The following is a 17,840-nucleotide window of genomic DNA, read 5'->3' as shown; positions in this document are numbered from 1 at the left end:
TATAAAATACATAATTAACAATATTGAAAATAACTAATCGAAACAAAAATTGATTGATAATTAATGTAATAATTGCAAATAACTTTTATTTATGACATCCGTTTGATCATAGATGAAATCGCGATATAGATAGATGCACACGAATATGATTGGATACGAGGAACGGTAACAAGAATAAAAAAATGTCACTTTTGATATATCGAGAATATCGAGATATCTAGGAAACGTGATAACCGATTTTATTGCGACCATTTCAAATCGCAAGCTTATATTGATGTTGTATTGACGTTGTAAAAATTCGTTAGACTTTTGATTGCATTATTATTTCACAGATTTTGGTCAAAAAATCAAATCGCGGGTCGGGATTTTTTGCGGATTTTTTTTTCACTTCAAAATAGATAAATATATAATATCAATTTATACATCAATTATTTTCACAGCTATTGCTACAATTATTACTATTATTATATTGTTATCATTAATGTTACTATTGGCATATTAAATCTTACATATTTAAAAATTTACATATTTAAATATTTAAAATCTTACAGTTACATATTTAAATCTTATTAATGTTTCAAACTTCTTATTTCTTTTTTTACATATTTTTATGCACTTTTTGTACCATAAAATGCAATTTTAAATTCCTTTATAGAATTAAAAGAATTATATTTAATTAAATTTTTGTTAAAAAAATTAGAAAGGAATATCTCTCGAGTTTTTAAAAGTTAAAAAATTCATATGTGAAAATATATAAGAATTTAGAAATATAAGAATTTAGGATATATTTTCTTTTCATCTCTATTACTAGTCTGCTAATATTTAAATAGATAGCATTTAAATGTAATACTTTTTTATAGTTTGATTTGTATAGCGCTGCATTGATGCAGAAATATCTTATACGAGTTTGTGAAATGATTTCATTGAAAGCAATGCTTTGCTTTGCCAGAGTATTGATTTGTCGTGGCACTTTAGCGAATACACAACGCGCGCGCGTGTCTCGTAATTAGCAAATTATAACGCTCAACATATGAAACTGCGCATGTTAAACATCAACAGGGGCAAATAAAAAGTTTCCCGGGCAAACACTATGCAAAGTATGCTTTCACATTGAATTACAAGTCGAACTTTATATCATCCTATCGCTCTGTAGAGTCTATAACGAACTTTGTTGTTTGTACATTGAGCTGTTTATACATTGCATAAGTATTGTTATCATGATACTTCACTCTTATTGTACGTTAGTCCTATACTAATTACATATTTATATGATGATATAATTATGTATACTATAAGTATAGGGCAATTTTATAGGGCTGATATATAATTCTTTTGTTACAATACAAATGTTTCGATAAGCTCCTTATTAAATTTCATATCAAGGATATTAACGCGTCAAATTTATTAGGTACTTGTCACAAAAATATTATATATAATTTACATCCGAGTTCAATATTCAAGAAATATTTCGACCATTCCATTCAAATTTATTATTCTTATAAGTATCGCACTCTAATTAATTAAACAGATTGAACTATATGTATTGTACGCACGCTTGCTGATAAGAAAATTATATATTACTGACAAGAAAAAGCAAATGGTCGTGCATATATCACCGTTATGTACGTACATAGCGTGCGTTGTACACAACAAACAATAAAGCCGTATAAATGTAGAATGAAATATCTCTCGCTACTGTTTATGTCATATCTAAATCTGCGTGCCTATTTCCAGGATAATAAAACTGAAATTAATGGTTACAGTGATAATGGCAGGTGAGAGATTTCGAATTATATTTCACACTAAATTCGAGAAATATAACGCATACGAATAATTGCGTCTGTCATTTCTTTAGTGACTCTTAAACGCATGTGGAAAGTATATTCATCTTTAACCCTTAACTGGAGCGATGAGTAACTGGAGCACACAATTTCCATGGACCCATCTCCCTTTCTATGCTAAAAATAGCAGATGTATTAAAAGTGAGTGTATTGTAAGGTGTAAAAGTTCTAGAAGAGCAAATAAAAAAATATTTAGAATAACATAAGAAAGATTAAATTTATAAAACATAAACAAGATATATTCTAGAGCACTCAAAAACATGTTTCGTTGATGTAGGTAGCTTTCTAGGTATCGTAACAAAAATTTCGTCATAAATTTTTTGTATCTGGTAGAATACATTGTTTGCAACATGTAGAATTTATGGCAGCAAATTCTAGTAATACCTTCTGGCAAATTTAGGTCCCCTTGTCAAATATTAGTCACTGCGTTGGATAAATATGAATTTCAGCTGAAACGATCTTTGTGAAAAACAATTTTCCTATTTACCACAATCAAATTTTATAATAAAAATGATTAACCTTAACAGGAAGAAGCATCAAAGAAAGACTTTTTTTTAAATTTCATTAACAATTCATAAATTCTTTCTATCATTTAAATTGATTAAATAAAACACTCGATAATACACAGTATTTATTATAATTATTATCTATATTATTTATCTATTTTAGTTAATTTTTCGTATTTAAAAAATTATTACTGTTGCAAGATCATTTTTTTTAATGTAATCATTCATCAATAAAATACTTTTGATAGAAATATCACATCATTTTAGCTAAGAATTAATACATGAAATTATTGAAAAAAAAGAAACTAATTTTTTCAATAGCTTTGTCAAAGAAACTTTAATTGCAAAAAAATAATTAGTCTTTTCTATGCGGAATATAAAATATCAAACTAATGATTGAGAAAAATTTAAAAATAGTACATAATTGTCTAAATAAACTAAACTACTAAATTTTGCAAACTGACGTTAGAAGAAACATGTAACATGAAAAATCATACGTTATATACAGATCGCGTGCGTTAGTTCAAATGTGTTATTTTTTTCTGAAAAATGAATAATTTGAGAATTACTTGTTAAAGCATATTCATCACATTCGCCAGACAGGACATAAATCATGCTTGTATCTCTCAATCGCCTCTGTGCGGAATATACGAGGACTCGTGATATTCGCTTCTCGTTCTCACAAGCTCCACTCATCGTAGAGCGGTCGAATCTCTCGAGTAGCACTTAGCGTCGTCAAAGCCACGCGTCGCCTGTCAAATCTGCTCTAGTGCACAGCATATGTTTCAAAATGTAATAAAAATTTCCTCGATAAATATTTTTCAGAGACGAACGCTACATTCGAACCTGTATAGAGAACGGACTCTACGCAAAAATGTTTTGATATTATTATCTCTCTCCGATCGCCGAAATTGTTTTTGTTTGCAGGACAATCTATTCATTGCGATATTAAAAATCAAGTTATCTAGAAAAGACCACGAGTATATTGAAAATTTACAAAGATACAAGTCTGAATTTTATTCTTGCGAGCACTCAATGTTGACGAAGTAAAATTTTAATTAATACTAAGATCTGACAAAAATTTTGATTTACGTGATTCTAATCTCATCGATTTATAATTGATAGTTTTGCGATCAACATTGTTACATTGAGCGATTATCCGATTAATATAAGTCTAGATAAATGAAGAAAAACTCACCAGCAAAAACTGCCGTGCTATTGTGTCGTGGATCGTAAGGGCAAAGCCCCAAACCATCTATTTCGCTTTTCTTCACGTATGGTATACCATCCTGGAATACAAATGATAAATTTTACATTATACGACCTAACTTTTTTTATTTTTAATTTTTCTTCAATTTTTTTATTAATGCATATAACGTCTGACAATGTCTATGATAAAATAACATGTGCTATATTTATTTCATAACATTGTACAATTGAAATACAACATTTGAAAGATGAAATAAAACGAGCACAATCGTTTTCGGATTAATAGTTCGAAAGCCTTTGAAAATTGTGAATCTGGCTTCGATTTTAAAATATTATTATATCGCTTGACATTTGTGTTCGCGAAATAATAAAACAATATACTAAGTGCATCTCTATCGCGAATGTCAGATATAATTTTGGATATGTCGTCCGCGATAAATGAACTTGCTTGCACGAAGCTTTCTCTTCCTTCGTGTATTCATTCCTCTCCTTTCTTTCTTTCTCTCTATCTCTTTTGGTTCACATTTTATGTGAGAATATGTCAGAATATATGCATATATAAGCTATGAAATATTTCATAAGATATTCACTTTTCGATCATCTCTTTTATCCTCGTATTTCTATATGCAAACGACTAAAAAAAATAGTCGATTTACATAAAAAAGAAATTATAGTTCTATTTAAAAAAAAAAAATAACATTTAAATTCCACAAATTACATATAAAAAGTAATAATTTCAGATTAAATTATACAATAAATCGTGCTGTAAAATATAATATGGTAAAAAATTTAATATTAATCTATTTTTTACAGATATGAAATAGGAAACAGTTCATGAAATTACTCATTATTAATTGGTTTGTCTTGCGTAATATAGCCATCTATTGAGATATTCGCATTTGCATACCCCTATATAATGGAAAATGTGTATAATGCCACGCAATAATATAGTTTCAAGATATTAGCAAGTTAATAACTAATTCCAATCGCAATTACCGCGCGTGTACCTTTTTAACTACATTAATGGACAATCGAAATATTACAATATAATTTATCTATCGGCTGGACTTTTGATCATTTGTTGAAATAACGGTGGACATGATAATAAAATAATTATACCGAATCAATTACGCGAGCGGCCTATAACATATTTTATCAAATATTTTGCCACACAAATAAGTAATTATATACACATATGTATATGTAATAATTGCGATGACTGATTGCTAATTTTAATATTTTTCATGATATTTCTTAATGATTTGTTAATCATCTAATTGAATATTTTATTGCGGCAATATAAACTTGCAAAATTTAATTTGTGAATATACGTGTATTTGTATCGCAATATTTATTTAAAAATCAAACGTTTAATAAAAGAAATGGTAAAAAGATATGACATCTACTAATCCGATTCTTAATACAATAATACAGCCAATTGTGACATGTCCTAATGACTCACAGAACGATCGATCTGTCAATCTATTATTGATTTATCGCTACAAAAAAACCCCGAAATCTCGTATTCGTCTCTCGTCTTGCTGTGACTAGAATCGAGACCTACGGACTTTACGAGCGGTTCGTATATAGAGCGAATTTGATAAACTGACCGCAATAGAAAACTGCAAGACGAGTACAAGTGAGGCGACCCTTTAAATCTGTATTGATCTTATCTAATTTTTCCTTCATAAAAGTTTAAAATAGAAGAAAGTGACAAATAAAATGTTGTGAATTTTTAAACATTAAATTCAATTAAATTCATATAATTAATTCTATTAGTTCACCCGATATAAATCCAAACTTCATTGTTAATAAATAACATTTTATATCTCACATAGTGATACTGTAAAGAATAATATAAACAGAAAACAATGGAACGATCAATATTATACGAATTTGAATCTTCTTATAAAGATTATTGGAAAACAATTACATTGTATCTTCGAAATAGCTTTTTCTAAAAAAATTTATCAGAAAATTTTAATGTATTATGTCTCCAATTTTTATTAGAATCCTTTAAAAAGTTATATTAGAGTGTGGATTGTTGAGCTATTTGATGTAGAACAATTTTTGCACGCATATACATATATTTTGCTATACGATTGCTCATCGTTGAACTGTCATTGGTTTCGATCGTTGTTTAGTATAAACTGCATTCGCAGTAAACGAATACGATGGTCGAAAAATATTGGAAAAAATCCGCCGAGGTAAGATAATTAAAAGAGTTTGACGCGGGTACAAGCGATCACCGTGGCCGGCCACAATAATATCTCGAATACGAACGGTGTGTCGCAACTCGTGCATGCAACAATGCATGTAAAGAAATTGGAATGCAGCAAGGCTATTCGATACAAACGAGCATTCGATGCAGTGAAACGGCGCAGCCGGGTATTCCGACATGCCGGCTGGATCTCATACAAGATCCTTTATATTTCTTTCGTTTGTTCTCTCTTTCTCTCTTCCTTGGACACCTTCTTTTCTCTATTCCCCTTGCTTGAGACAACATATCCTCGTTTCATCCATTCTCATTCACAGATACATGTGAACAAAATCGTAACAAGCCGATTAGGACAAATGACACACAAGTAGCGAATATTTTTAAAATTAATTCTCTTTTTTCCATTTATTTGAAATTAATTTCTAAATTAACCTTTTCGAATCTACCAATATAAGATAAATAATCAATTTAGAAATATTAATATTCGAATCATCTTTCCTGTCAGTCAGATTGTTATCTATTAATGGAAAATAGAAAAGAAAAATTAAATTCATGTGTCATATAAAAACGTGTATATATAATCTTATTTCATTGTGGCTAGATCAACTAAAACATTATTTTTTGAATGAATTTTGTTTGGAAGATGATATTTTTACATTTATGTGATATTTTATACAAAAAATATTTTCCCCAATAAACTGTCAGAAATTTTTACATTGTTTATCACGTATCGTGCATATAATGCGCGAACAAAATATATTTATTTTCGGTGTTTTAACACAATCCCAAAGTTCATGAATAATTCGTAGCTTTGTCATAAATTTTGCGAGAAAACAATTGCAAGGCACCGCGGGATACAAGAAAGCTCAGGCTTGTTAACACTTAAAATACAATAATAGTCTGACGTGCAGCAAATAAGAAAACTTTATTATAAATTATGGGTTTGGAACTATTCTTTTCATTGTCAGTCCTTTATGATAATAGATGCATTAATTAATATCCACGTGAAATATATATATTGGAAATTTTTATTTTTATTTTAAATTTTTATTTTATAAAATAGTTGAATTAATAAGATTGAATAATAGCATATATTTTTTGCTAAATTTACAACAAAATATAAAGAGAGATACATAACCCGTATTTGATTTAATAATAATAGAATGATTTATAATTATTAGAATAATGATATTATAATAATTAATTTATAATTGATTAATAATGCTGATATCTGTACTGATTAATTTGTAATACTATATTTTTTAGTATAAACTATTATCGAAGATAGGAATATTTCAGAGTATTATTCTGCCGCACATGGTAAACATGCATATAACTCGCTTTAATCTCGCTCGATGGAATTATGATAGCGCGTAAGTAGATGTAATTACAGCGTTCGATGAAATTTAATTACGGTTCAACTTCTGCGTCTTTAAAAAACTACGTAACATTACATAAATCATTTGGTTTACATCACTTTAAGCGATAATAATAATACTTTTTAATCTCTTTTAAAAGATATATATATTCAATATTTATATAATTTTAAGCAATCTTTAGGTTTGTCGTTATCACCTTATTTTTATAAAATACGGAATACTAAGTGTCCATTTTTTTTGTTACATTTCAATAACTTTATTATAATTTCAATAATCTTGATATATTTTTATTATATATATCATTCTTTAAATATTTTCAAGTATCTTTAAATCTCTTTTTAATCCTTTAAATGTTTTTAAATTTCATTTTTAAATTTCATCTTATAATTTTTTAATCTTCGTAGAAAGTAACTTTTTAATTACATCTCAATTCATATTAAATCATGTTATTGAATTATTATTATAAAGGACAAATTAGAGATGATTTTAAATCGCTTATTAATACGCGAGAAAAGTACATTTTTGTGATTGACTCATATTTATTTACTAGTTGTAGGTGAGATTTTCCGTTGTAAATTTTGTGAGAAATTGCTATAATTGCGAAACACCGCAGGGAACAACCGCGCGAGTTTCATCTTCGCACGTTCGGCTTGTCGCGATATAATTTGCCAAGTTCGAAAACTTTCGAGTGTAAACTGCACAGTTCTCGTTTCCCTCCGACATTGTTTCGCAACGATCACGACACAATGCCATGCGGTCCTGCATGGCAATTTACCGTTCACCGTTCCATATCATCCGGATTATCGCGTTTGCGGTGGAAGCTTGCTACACGTCCAATATATTAATATATATGCAAATAAATAATTGAATAAACAAACAAAAAGATAATTAAACGCATATTTATTTTTATTTTGCTTCATTATTTCTTTATTTATCTTTTTCCTTGCATATCGCATGATTTTTTTGTGCATTCGGGAAGGTAAAAATATAAATGAATAAATTTAAATGAATAAAAAATCCCAATTTATTTTCGAAAGTATTATTTATGTTCGTGATTGTGTTAAGTTTATAAATGTGCACAACGTATAGTCGGATCGATAAAAGTAAATTCTCTGTTTATTAAAATACAAATTGTATTTTATTTTATAAAGTTTAAGAGCAAATTGACTTTTAGTCTTATTAAAGGGAGAAAGAGGTAGAGAGAAAGGAAAAAGCTCGCTAAATATAATAAAAATCTTGTTTGATATAAATCTTTTACATATCGTGATAATTGCAGTGTTATATAAAATGTAAATTTAGCAAGATGTAAATTGTTTTACCAATATTTTTTAAATAAGCACATACAATGTTTATGGTAATAGCTAATGTATTCTCCCTCTTTCCCTTTTTGTTTGCACAAAAATCACTTTATATTTGAAATTATAAATTTATTATGACTTTAATGAAACATTAATCTTTCGTATAGCCTCTCATGTTTTTAACAGTTTAGAATAAAACTCTCATTTAATATGTTTTAAGTTCTCAAAACAAAATAAAAAAAGATCGTTATAGTTACTTACATTCCGAATTATTGCACACGACGTACAGAAATTGTTGAAAATAGCATTATTAAAAAATGCGCATCTTTAAAACGTTTATAAGAATGTGAAAAAATTTTAACTGAATAATTTGTAAATCAATGAGATCAGCGGAGGATGAGAGTCGATGTGCTGTTGAGACAACTAGGAAGCAATTGCATCTTGTGTTTGCCAGATACGAGGTTTGCTTTTGTGCGAGTAGTAGATTCCAACGTGAAACCAGAATTGCGGAGTGCTGCCTGAGATAATTTCGCGTTTCAGCTCTGCACGTGTATACACTTGCGGTATAATTCGCATCAAGGAGGAAAATTCGCGCACGTCGTGCATCGCTCCCGCGACGATCAAAGTACGGGCTTCAGTTTACCTCGTGTGTCTCGATTAATAATATCGTTAATAACATTGAATTACATAAAATGATAACATTGAGTTGTCTCGCGTGTGTCAAAATGCGGTCAACCGTTTCTGAAATTTAATAAGCGCTCTTCACGAGTGCTAAACCTGCATAAAATCGAATAACAAATAAGTGTGCACAAGGAAAATTTTGTCTTTACATTAAAATCTTCTTTATTCTAACATGTATAATTTAGGCAAAATTGCCCGCTGTAACTTGTAGTGACAAGAGAAAATTCAGTTCACGAGACAATATCTATGTTTCAATTGTCTCGAGATCACAGTGACAATGCTATCGTATCATAATCATATTGTAACTTGTTGACAATAAACTAAAGTATTGAGAGACATCGCAGTCACGCGATACTAAATTATACGTAGAGAAAGAACGATGACAATGCATGACTTAAACGGTACAGCGAAAATATGTTCAATATTTTACGCTGTAATCTGGTGAGCATATTATATTCATATTTCATTTATCTGCAACGCTTCGCGCTGGATTGTGATAATAAAAATTATGACGGACTTGAGGGTAATTATGAATATCTTACGTCCTGCGCGAAAAACAACATATTATTGGACTTTTAAAGAACTTTAATTCTCTCGTCCAGCTTAATTCCTTCACAAATTTCAAAATAATTCTTATCAAAATCGTATATTGGGCCAATATGCTTTTTTTCGCTTTCAAGAAAATTTTTTAATCTTACATTTCCATTTGTGTCCATTTATATATATATAAAAAAATTGTAAAAAGGACTTTTATGTCAACAATTATTTAATAAAAAATGATTATGCTGCACTCATATTTCGTTAACTATTTTTTGGGTTTCAAAAATTTAGAGACAAGCATTATGAAGTACATTTGTAACAATTCAGTCTCTGAATATGACGCGGATTTTTCCAGCACTGCATGCAGTATAAGTCGAATTCTGCAAATATCCGTCATATAACGACAAGACTTCCGCGAAACCGATATTTCATTGCTTTGCGTGACATTTACGCAAGATACTCGACAAAAGATTTTTCTCATTGCCATTCTTTTTATCTGGCGAATTCTTTGACAAACTCAAAGTCTCTAGATTTTCTTTTAATAGTAGACATCGATATTTTTCAAGTGTAATGAAAAAGCTTTCAAGCTTTAAACGAATAATCAAATCTCTTTTAAATTTAATTAAATTATTTTATTTAACGAAACTTTCTTTTCAGAGTTATTTATAAAAATAATCAAGACTAAAAAGAAAATCAATAGATACGTTTAATAATAAATGTTAACAAAATGAATCAATCGCTTCAGTTTATAAAGAAATTTTTTTTGCAATTTTAATTGCAATATATTCTCTCTAAAGAAAGCAACTGGGTTCGAGGCACAAGAAAAATAAATTCGCGAAGAAGAAGGATAATCAATAGAAGTGCGCTAGGAAATAGCAAAGAATCCTAGATAGTGGCGTCGTACATGACATAGGAATCGAAAGGGAAAAAGATAGAAACATCTCTACTGCATATCAGTCAGGCAAGAATTCAGATTCTTTGGCCAGTTGATATATTCTAAAGAGCATATATGTAAAATTTAACCAATAAAACTTATTGCAAAAATATTAATAAAAGTAACATAAAAGAGTAGAGTAAGAAAAATTCAAAAAATACATTTCTTTCGCATATTTAATCTCTGATGTTAAATATAATAATTGAAATATTTTGAACGCATTAATACTATTATTACGAAAACACGGGCGTTAATTTTCACGAGTTAAGGATAATTATGGGAGCGCCGAGGAAAAAAGATCCGCTGCGCGTACCGCATGTCTTAAGTACGCCCTTGATTCTGAAGAGAAGTAAGAAAAGAGAAGAGCTTGGACGGTAACGAGCGGAGAAATGCAACCGTGGACCGATCGCAGACGCGGCTCCTCTCGTCTGGTGCCACCAGCGAGCCACTGAAAAGGCTGACTAAAAGCTAAAAGCCGGACAGGCGAAAGCAAGAAAAGAGAGCGAAGAAATCGCGAATGGATTTCTTGGGATCTCAGGGGAGGTAAGAGATAGATAGACGGATAGACCACGATAGAATGAGTTGAATGTTGCAGGAATTCAAAGGAAGAAGGAGAAGGAGAAGGAGAGAGAGAGGGAGAGGCGATGGTGAGGAAGTTTTTCCGGCATGAGATTTACGCCAAAGGTCCGCGTGCACCACAAATACCTAACATATATATATATATATATATATATATATATATATATATATATATATATATTGTGTGTGCATGTGTGCCATGGCCGTTCTACATGTCGAGACTGTTTTCGTTTGAACGAGAACCAGATTTTCTTCTTCTTCCCTCCGTCCACACCGTCGGCGCCTCGCTCGCGTCTAGCAATCTCTCCTCATACGAGAGACGAAATGCAGGCGTGGTCGGAGCATAAATCGCTAAATCTCGTCTGACGTTCACCTACTACACTATCGCCCTGCTATGCTTCTTCCTTCCTATTTCGTAGAACGAGCATAGACTTTACGTCGACCGTTTCGTACTATCTTTCGGTATGGCATTCAAAATTTGAACGAATTTAAAAATAGGAGCTTCGGCGACGAGATATAGGGGATCATCTTTTGCGCGCATCTTCTTTCAGGAATATCATCTTCCGTAAGAATAAAATTTTCAAGATTCACGATTTCGAGTCTGAGATTTATTCACTTAGAGCACACATGAATTTATTTATGTGAAAATTGTATAATTTTATATTTTTTCGAGGAAATTAAGATTAAATCAAAAAATAAAATAAAAGTAAGGTGTATGTTGAAAATTGGTCATTTTACAATCTCGGAAGGACGGAGGACTCGTAGAAATAATTTTTCTTGATATTATAACTTGTTATGTTTCCCTTTAATGTCACCGATATTTGTGCTTCATATTATTCATCAGATTTGCCAAGAAACTTCAGTTTTATATATTTTACATAGTTATTAAAATTCTTATATAATTACAACGTCGCTTAAAGATTACTTAAAGCTATGATGAGAAACACTTTTGTCGAGAATGCATTTTCTGAAACAAGCTTGGTTTAATGAGATTGGAACAGAAGTGGCTTAGCACTTTAAACAGCATTGCTTGAAAGATATATTTCAAAGAAAATCCATTTTCTTTTCTTGAAAAAGATCTAATTTTCCTTGATTGTAAAAATTCACGTTTCGTCATGTTTTCAATAAATTAACGATATAAACAATTTTTATATTAAAATTATTTCAGACGCTATTCGCCTCTGCCCGCTTCTATAACTATTTAATTGTTTTGCAAAGCAAAATGTATATATTTTATTTTATTTTATTACAAGTTTACTAGGCTCTACAGATTTGTAACAACGCCATGTTTCAATATAATATTTTTTATTTTTTATTTAATTTAAAATCATTTAATTTAATTTTATTTAATTTAAAATTTTCAGTGATTTTTCTATAAATATAAAAAAGTAGCAATCTCTTTTTAGTAGTATCATGTATTTCTATTTAAACAAAAAAAATGTAAAAATATAGCAGCTAAATAATAGTCTTGTAAAATAGTTTAAATATAAACATAAAATATTGACAGTTGCCAATCGTCAGAGATCTTGCGCAAAAGTTGCAGAGAATCACAGACAATTGTGCTCGAAGATACGTGAATGAGAAAAATGACGATAGAATTCCGAGAATTACCTTAATGATTGAACTTCATTAATTTGTACATTTTGTAATTACAAACTTCCCTAATTTACTCTCAAGAAAAAATGCATACACATATAAATTGGAGCATCGCTCTTTCTCAGATAAATATTAAAGATTTAGTTGTAAGCTACAGTCTACGCTATAAGATCGACCATTTATCGCGGATTTTCATGCGAGTACGCGGTATCTCTCAACTTATCGAGATTTTCCCGGCTTCCTCGAAGAGATGCAATTACGTTGATTTCTCCTGGTACGGAGCAACTCAATCAGGAGATATTTCGAGACGTCGTCCCCAACGACAACTTCACTACTGTAATCAAGGATTTTGGTCGTCAACGAATAAATCTTACAAGTCACAACGATTTCTATTATTCTCCTTGGATGTATTCAACGTTTCCTAGTGAAAACTGTGCGAAAAATAGCGCGTGAAATAAATTATCAAAGTAAGAAAAAGAAAGAGAAAATTGTATAAAGAAATATATGAAATTTTTAAATCTCGTCTATGGAGTGAGTAAAAAAGAATTTACGAGTTCCATCTTTTTCAATTTTCTAAATTTATAGCAAAAAAATATATTGCAAAAAAGACATCAAAAAATATATTTCAATGCGATAAAAACAAGAACTAAGATTTTTATTTCTCTTAAAATAGGTTATGCAGTAAAATTATTTATAATAAATCGAATCAAATCATTTTCAACTTATCACTTTTTTGACTTTGAATGACTATAATCTACTACTCCTGTAATAGTCCGATATCATAAATAAATCATAATAAATCGCTTTTATTAAGTAATCGATATATTTCATAGCCTCTCTTATAATATGATTGTAACAGATATCAGATATATATAAGAAATGTAACTAAATGTAAAGTGTATCTATTCCTAGATCATAGTTTATTCAGTCTTGTCAATATCTTTCTGCTGTTAGTTCATTAATATTAGCCCTTCTCGAGAATAGTTCAAGATTTATTTGTTCAGAGGAAATAATCTTGTTACAATTTAATACAATGGAATGAAATTTATACAGATTCTTACTATTTTCGACAAAATTTATCTCATTTATTATAAACGAGTCACATATCAAATAAAAACCAGTATGATTACGTTGAATATATATATATATATATATATATATATATATATATATATAATCTAATATATATAACTATGTGTATGAAAAATAATTATAAATGTTCTATTTATTCGCCAATAGATACAAAGATAATTATTTTACGCGTTCATTTAAAATATAAATTTAGCAAAATTACAGTTTTATTTTTGCCTAAAATATGCCCCCGGATCGATTATTCTTACGAGTGTATATAGATTGCGTTAAATTTCGAATCAGAATTAAAAAGTTACTATATCGCGAAGCGAGAAATCGACGATCATCGACCGGATATCACTTTGCAATCGCGAGATATCCGGCACGTGAGAAGGGTCGAGTAATCTCTACGCGAATTACACATGCAATGGTCGCGATGCTGCAACTGTGAGGTGCAGATCGAATACGACAAGACACAAATGCCAATACATCTGCGGCGGACACTACATCACAATAGTGGTCAGAGAGCGTGCGTAGCGTTTCCGTCCTCCTTCCGGTATCGTTATTCCGCGATCAACGAGAATTGACAAATACGCGCGGCATGCCGATGAATTTTAATCGCCTATACATATAACGCTTTAACGCGAAAATCATCGATCATGAAATTATCGAACGTCCATCTGGAAAAAGAGAGCGCACGCCAAGTGCCTTAAATATTCATTACATGAGTACTCTTCGTACTCGGCGTTCAAATATTAACACACGTGTCATCGCTCATAATTTATCCATATTTTTTATATCTTTCTCAAGAATTGAAATTATAAAGATTATAATTCTAAAAAATCTTTTGATAAATATTTCTCAAAGCAAAGCAATTGTAATCACCTTCACGATTCTTATCAATTGTCTTCTTCCAAGTTTCTTTCTTTTCTTTATAAATTTGCTTTCAATATTTTAAATCGAAGCAATCAGAGTGATTAAATAAATATAAATATCCTGCATTTTGACATGTGTGTATTTCCTTACAATTTAGTAAACTAACAATCCTCTTTTGAGGATTGTTAGTTTATAGCATCTAAATTGTTATGAAATGCTTCAACAGATAACGCAAGCGGAACATTCGAGAGAAATTTGTATAGACATTGTTATTTTATTTTACGTTTCATGTTTGACCAGCAATTTTGACGAATTGCCCACTTCACACAGCAAATCGAAAACTAACACGGTTGAATAATTTTTTTTTTTTTTTTTTTTAATTCAAAGTACACCATTTACCACTTTTACAATAGGATTCCGGATTATGCGATATGGTTTGATGGTTTAAAGCGGATTATAGCAATCAGTGATTTTAGTAAAGCCAATGGTATCATAGATATACATACTCTTTTTTTATCATCGAATATTATTCGTAAGCGAAAATTTATAAAATGAATAAAATATTTCTCGCCAGGCTTTTCAATTTTATTTGGCTTTAAAATATTGTGATATTTCAATTTCTCTGTATATACAATATTGTAAAAATCTTTGATTGATTGATAAAGATGATATTTCCTTCCTATTTAATAATTAATTTTTTATAAATTCTTTATAGATGAAATTGTAACTACAAAGAAATAAAAATAGAAGAGTAAAATAAAATAACTAATTTTTAAATAAATAATATGATATTGTAAATATTATTTAATATAATTTTATAATATTATTTAATAATATTATTTAATATAATAATATTATTTATTAATGTTAATTATTGATGAAGCATTAATTTATTAATGTAATATTTATTAATATATATAATAAATATTATATTGAAATTACACAAATATCATATTAATTGTTAGTAATCTTTATACATATATTCCACATTCATATTTTATAAATTGTTCAAATTAACATTGTATATTATGAGATTTTATACAATATCGTTATCTTTATACATGTTTTATTCTTCAATAAAATATGAATTATATATATGTATACGTATAATTTTATATATATATGTATTGTTCATCTTACAAAATACGTAAACTAAAATAGCGGAGGTTCTAGATATATCACAGATCGCGCTTCATAATTGACTTCTTGCCAATGGGATAGTTATATAAAAAAAGTAAAGGAAAGAAAAATAATTACGAGCTTTCTTTCGCGCGCAAGAAGCGTGGGGTCACGTAATGCTGGACGAGTCGGCAACCGATAATGGAAGGAGTCGAAAGATCAACCGGTACATTAGCAAGGGGTACTTTCGTGATAAAGTATTTAACATGGTTCTCGTAGGTTGCGAGCGATAGAGCATTTAGCCGACGAGCTTCTAGCAGCTAGGTGTGTAACATCTGAGCGTGACAACGTTCGCGTAGGTTTACGGTGGATGTTGGTCAGCGAGAGAGCACGAGAGAAAGAGAGGGAAACGGAAGGGCGCTTTTCCCCGGGGTTTCGTGACCCCGCGCGCTCGGAGGGAGGTCAGACTAGGTGCGGTGGTACTATGATAGCCGGCTAACCCTGGCCACGCTCCAAAATACCATGCTGTTCTCGCCCCTGTGTATCTGGCATCTCCCAGCAGCAGCTTGGCGCGGCGAAGGGCGTTATTGCCTCGATGCGACGTTTACTCTCGGTGCACCCACCGTCTATGTAACTCCTGCTGTCCGCCCTGTCTCTCCTGCAGAAATTTACCCTGCACGAGGAATCGATCGTCATTGCCGAACAAGCCGTGACGATAAGCACGAGATCACTGATAGACGTGAGAAGGATATAGGAAGGTTTTTGATATCGAGATAGGAAACAATTTAATGTTGTGAGACAGTTATTTTCTCGCTTTCCTTGCGAAGAAGACTGAAAAAAAGTCTTTATCTCGTGCACAAGATTTTTGATTTCTTTGTAATAATCTAATTCTTCTGATGTAATTAAAATAAAAATATAACGGCATTATTTGCGTTAATTAAATATTATTAGCATCTCTATTTAATTATCTAAATATATTCGTGGTAGCTCTCGTTTATTAGAAATTTCGCATGAGTTATTACTAGATGTACGCTGTGTACTATACTGACATTTATCTCCGGCCATGCAATCCTTATTACCTGAGATTACATGCGAGCTATAGTTTACGGCGAAATAATATACACGCAAACAATCGTTATTAACTAATAAAACTTTTCGGTGCATTGCTCATTGTCTATCTCTACTCTCTCTATTTACCTGTTACATTTTACAATCCGTATTTACAATAGTGTATCACCGTCGCTGAAAACGCTGCGGTAAATCGCAACGAAAACGCTTGAAAGACTCGAAACTTTTCCAATGTATACAACGTGTCCCAGATGTACAACTTTTCAGTTACGTAGCCCAAGCTACAAAAGAAACTTGTAAATAAATATTGATAATATTTCAAAGTAAAAAACTTTAAATTAAAAGAATATTTTTGTAACTTTATGAAGAGAAACATTATTATTAAAAAGCATTATTCAGTTAATCTCAAATAAATTTATATATATTTTTTTTTATCGTGAAAGATGACTCTTCAATGAGAGTAAATATATTTATAATGTTAAATTAAAAAGTTATAATAAACCACCTCTCCTCTTTTATAAAACTTTTATAAAAGAAATATTTATTACAAAAGTTTTCGTCGGAAAATTTATATCTAAAAGGTAACGTAAGTTTTAAATAGCCTATGTAATTTAAATGTTTGTTCAAGATAGCGGAATCGTAATTTCAGCAAAATTAAATTGTTATTAAAATATAGTAAATTCAATTCTTTTGTACATGTTTGTTCTCCGAATCTGTATTTTAATTTCTCTAAACAACTATGTATACATTTTTTTTAATTACGTAATTTTTATAAAATACAACTTTAAGAATTTCCCTATCGAGATCATTCAATACCGGTGGATTTAAATTTGTTTGCAAAGTATCCTATATTCCTGCGTCGTTAATAAGACGAATTAAAATATCCATGGCAATCGGTTCGTGAAATTTTGTTTCCATCGTTAGT

General features: G+C 30.2%; 1 protein-coding gene across 4 annotated transcripts in view; it reads right to left on the bottom strand.

Annotated features, from left to right (window-relative positions):
- LOC145964348 (semaphorin-1A) overlaps positions 1-17,840 on the bottom strand; it is a 202,272-nt gene that overhangs the window by 11,147 nt on the left and 173,285 nt on the right. For all 4 annotated transcript variants that reach the window (XM_083086990.1, XM_083086993.1, XM_083086992.1 and 1 more), the window contains one exon: positions 3,546-3,636. In XM_083086990.1, coding sequence (XP_082943116.1) covers positions 3,546-3,636 — 91 coding nt within the window. The remainder of the gene's footprint in view (positions 1-3,545; positions 3,637-17,840) is intronic.

Source organism: Camponotus vicinus, unplaced genomic scaffold (assembly GCF_025532165.1).
Source record: "Camponotus vicinus isolate PSW18456_S1 unplaced genomic scaffold, iyCamVici1.0 SCAF_13, whole genome shotgun sequence".
NCBI classification, from domain to species: Eukaryota; Metazoa; Arthropoda; class Insecta; order Hymenoptera; family Formicidae; genus Camponotus; species Camponotus vicinus.
This window is presented reverse-complemented; position numbering and strand designations above follow the sequence as displayed.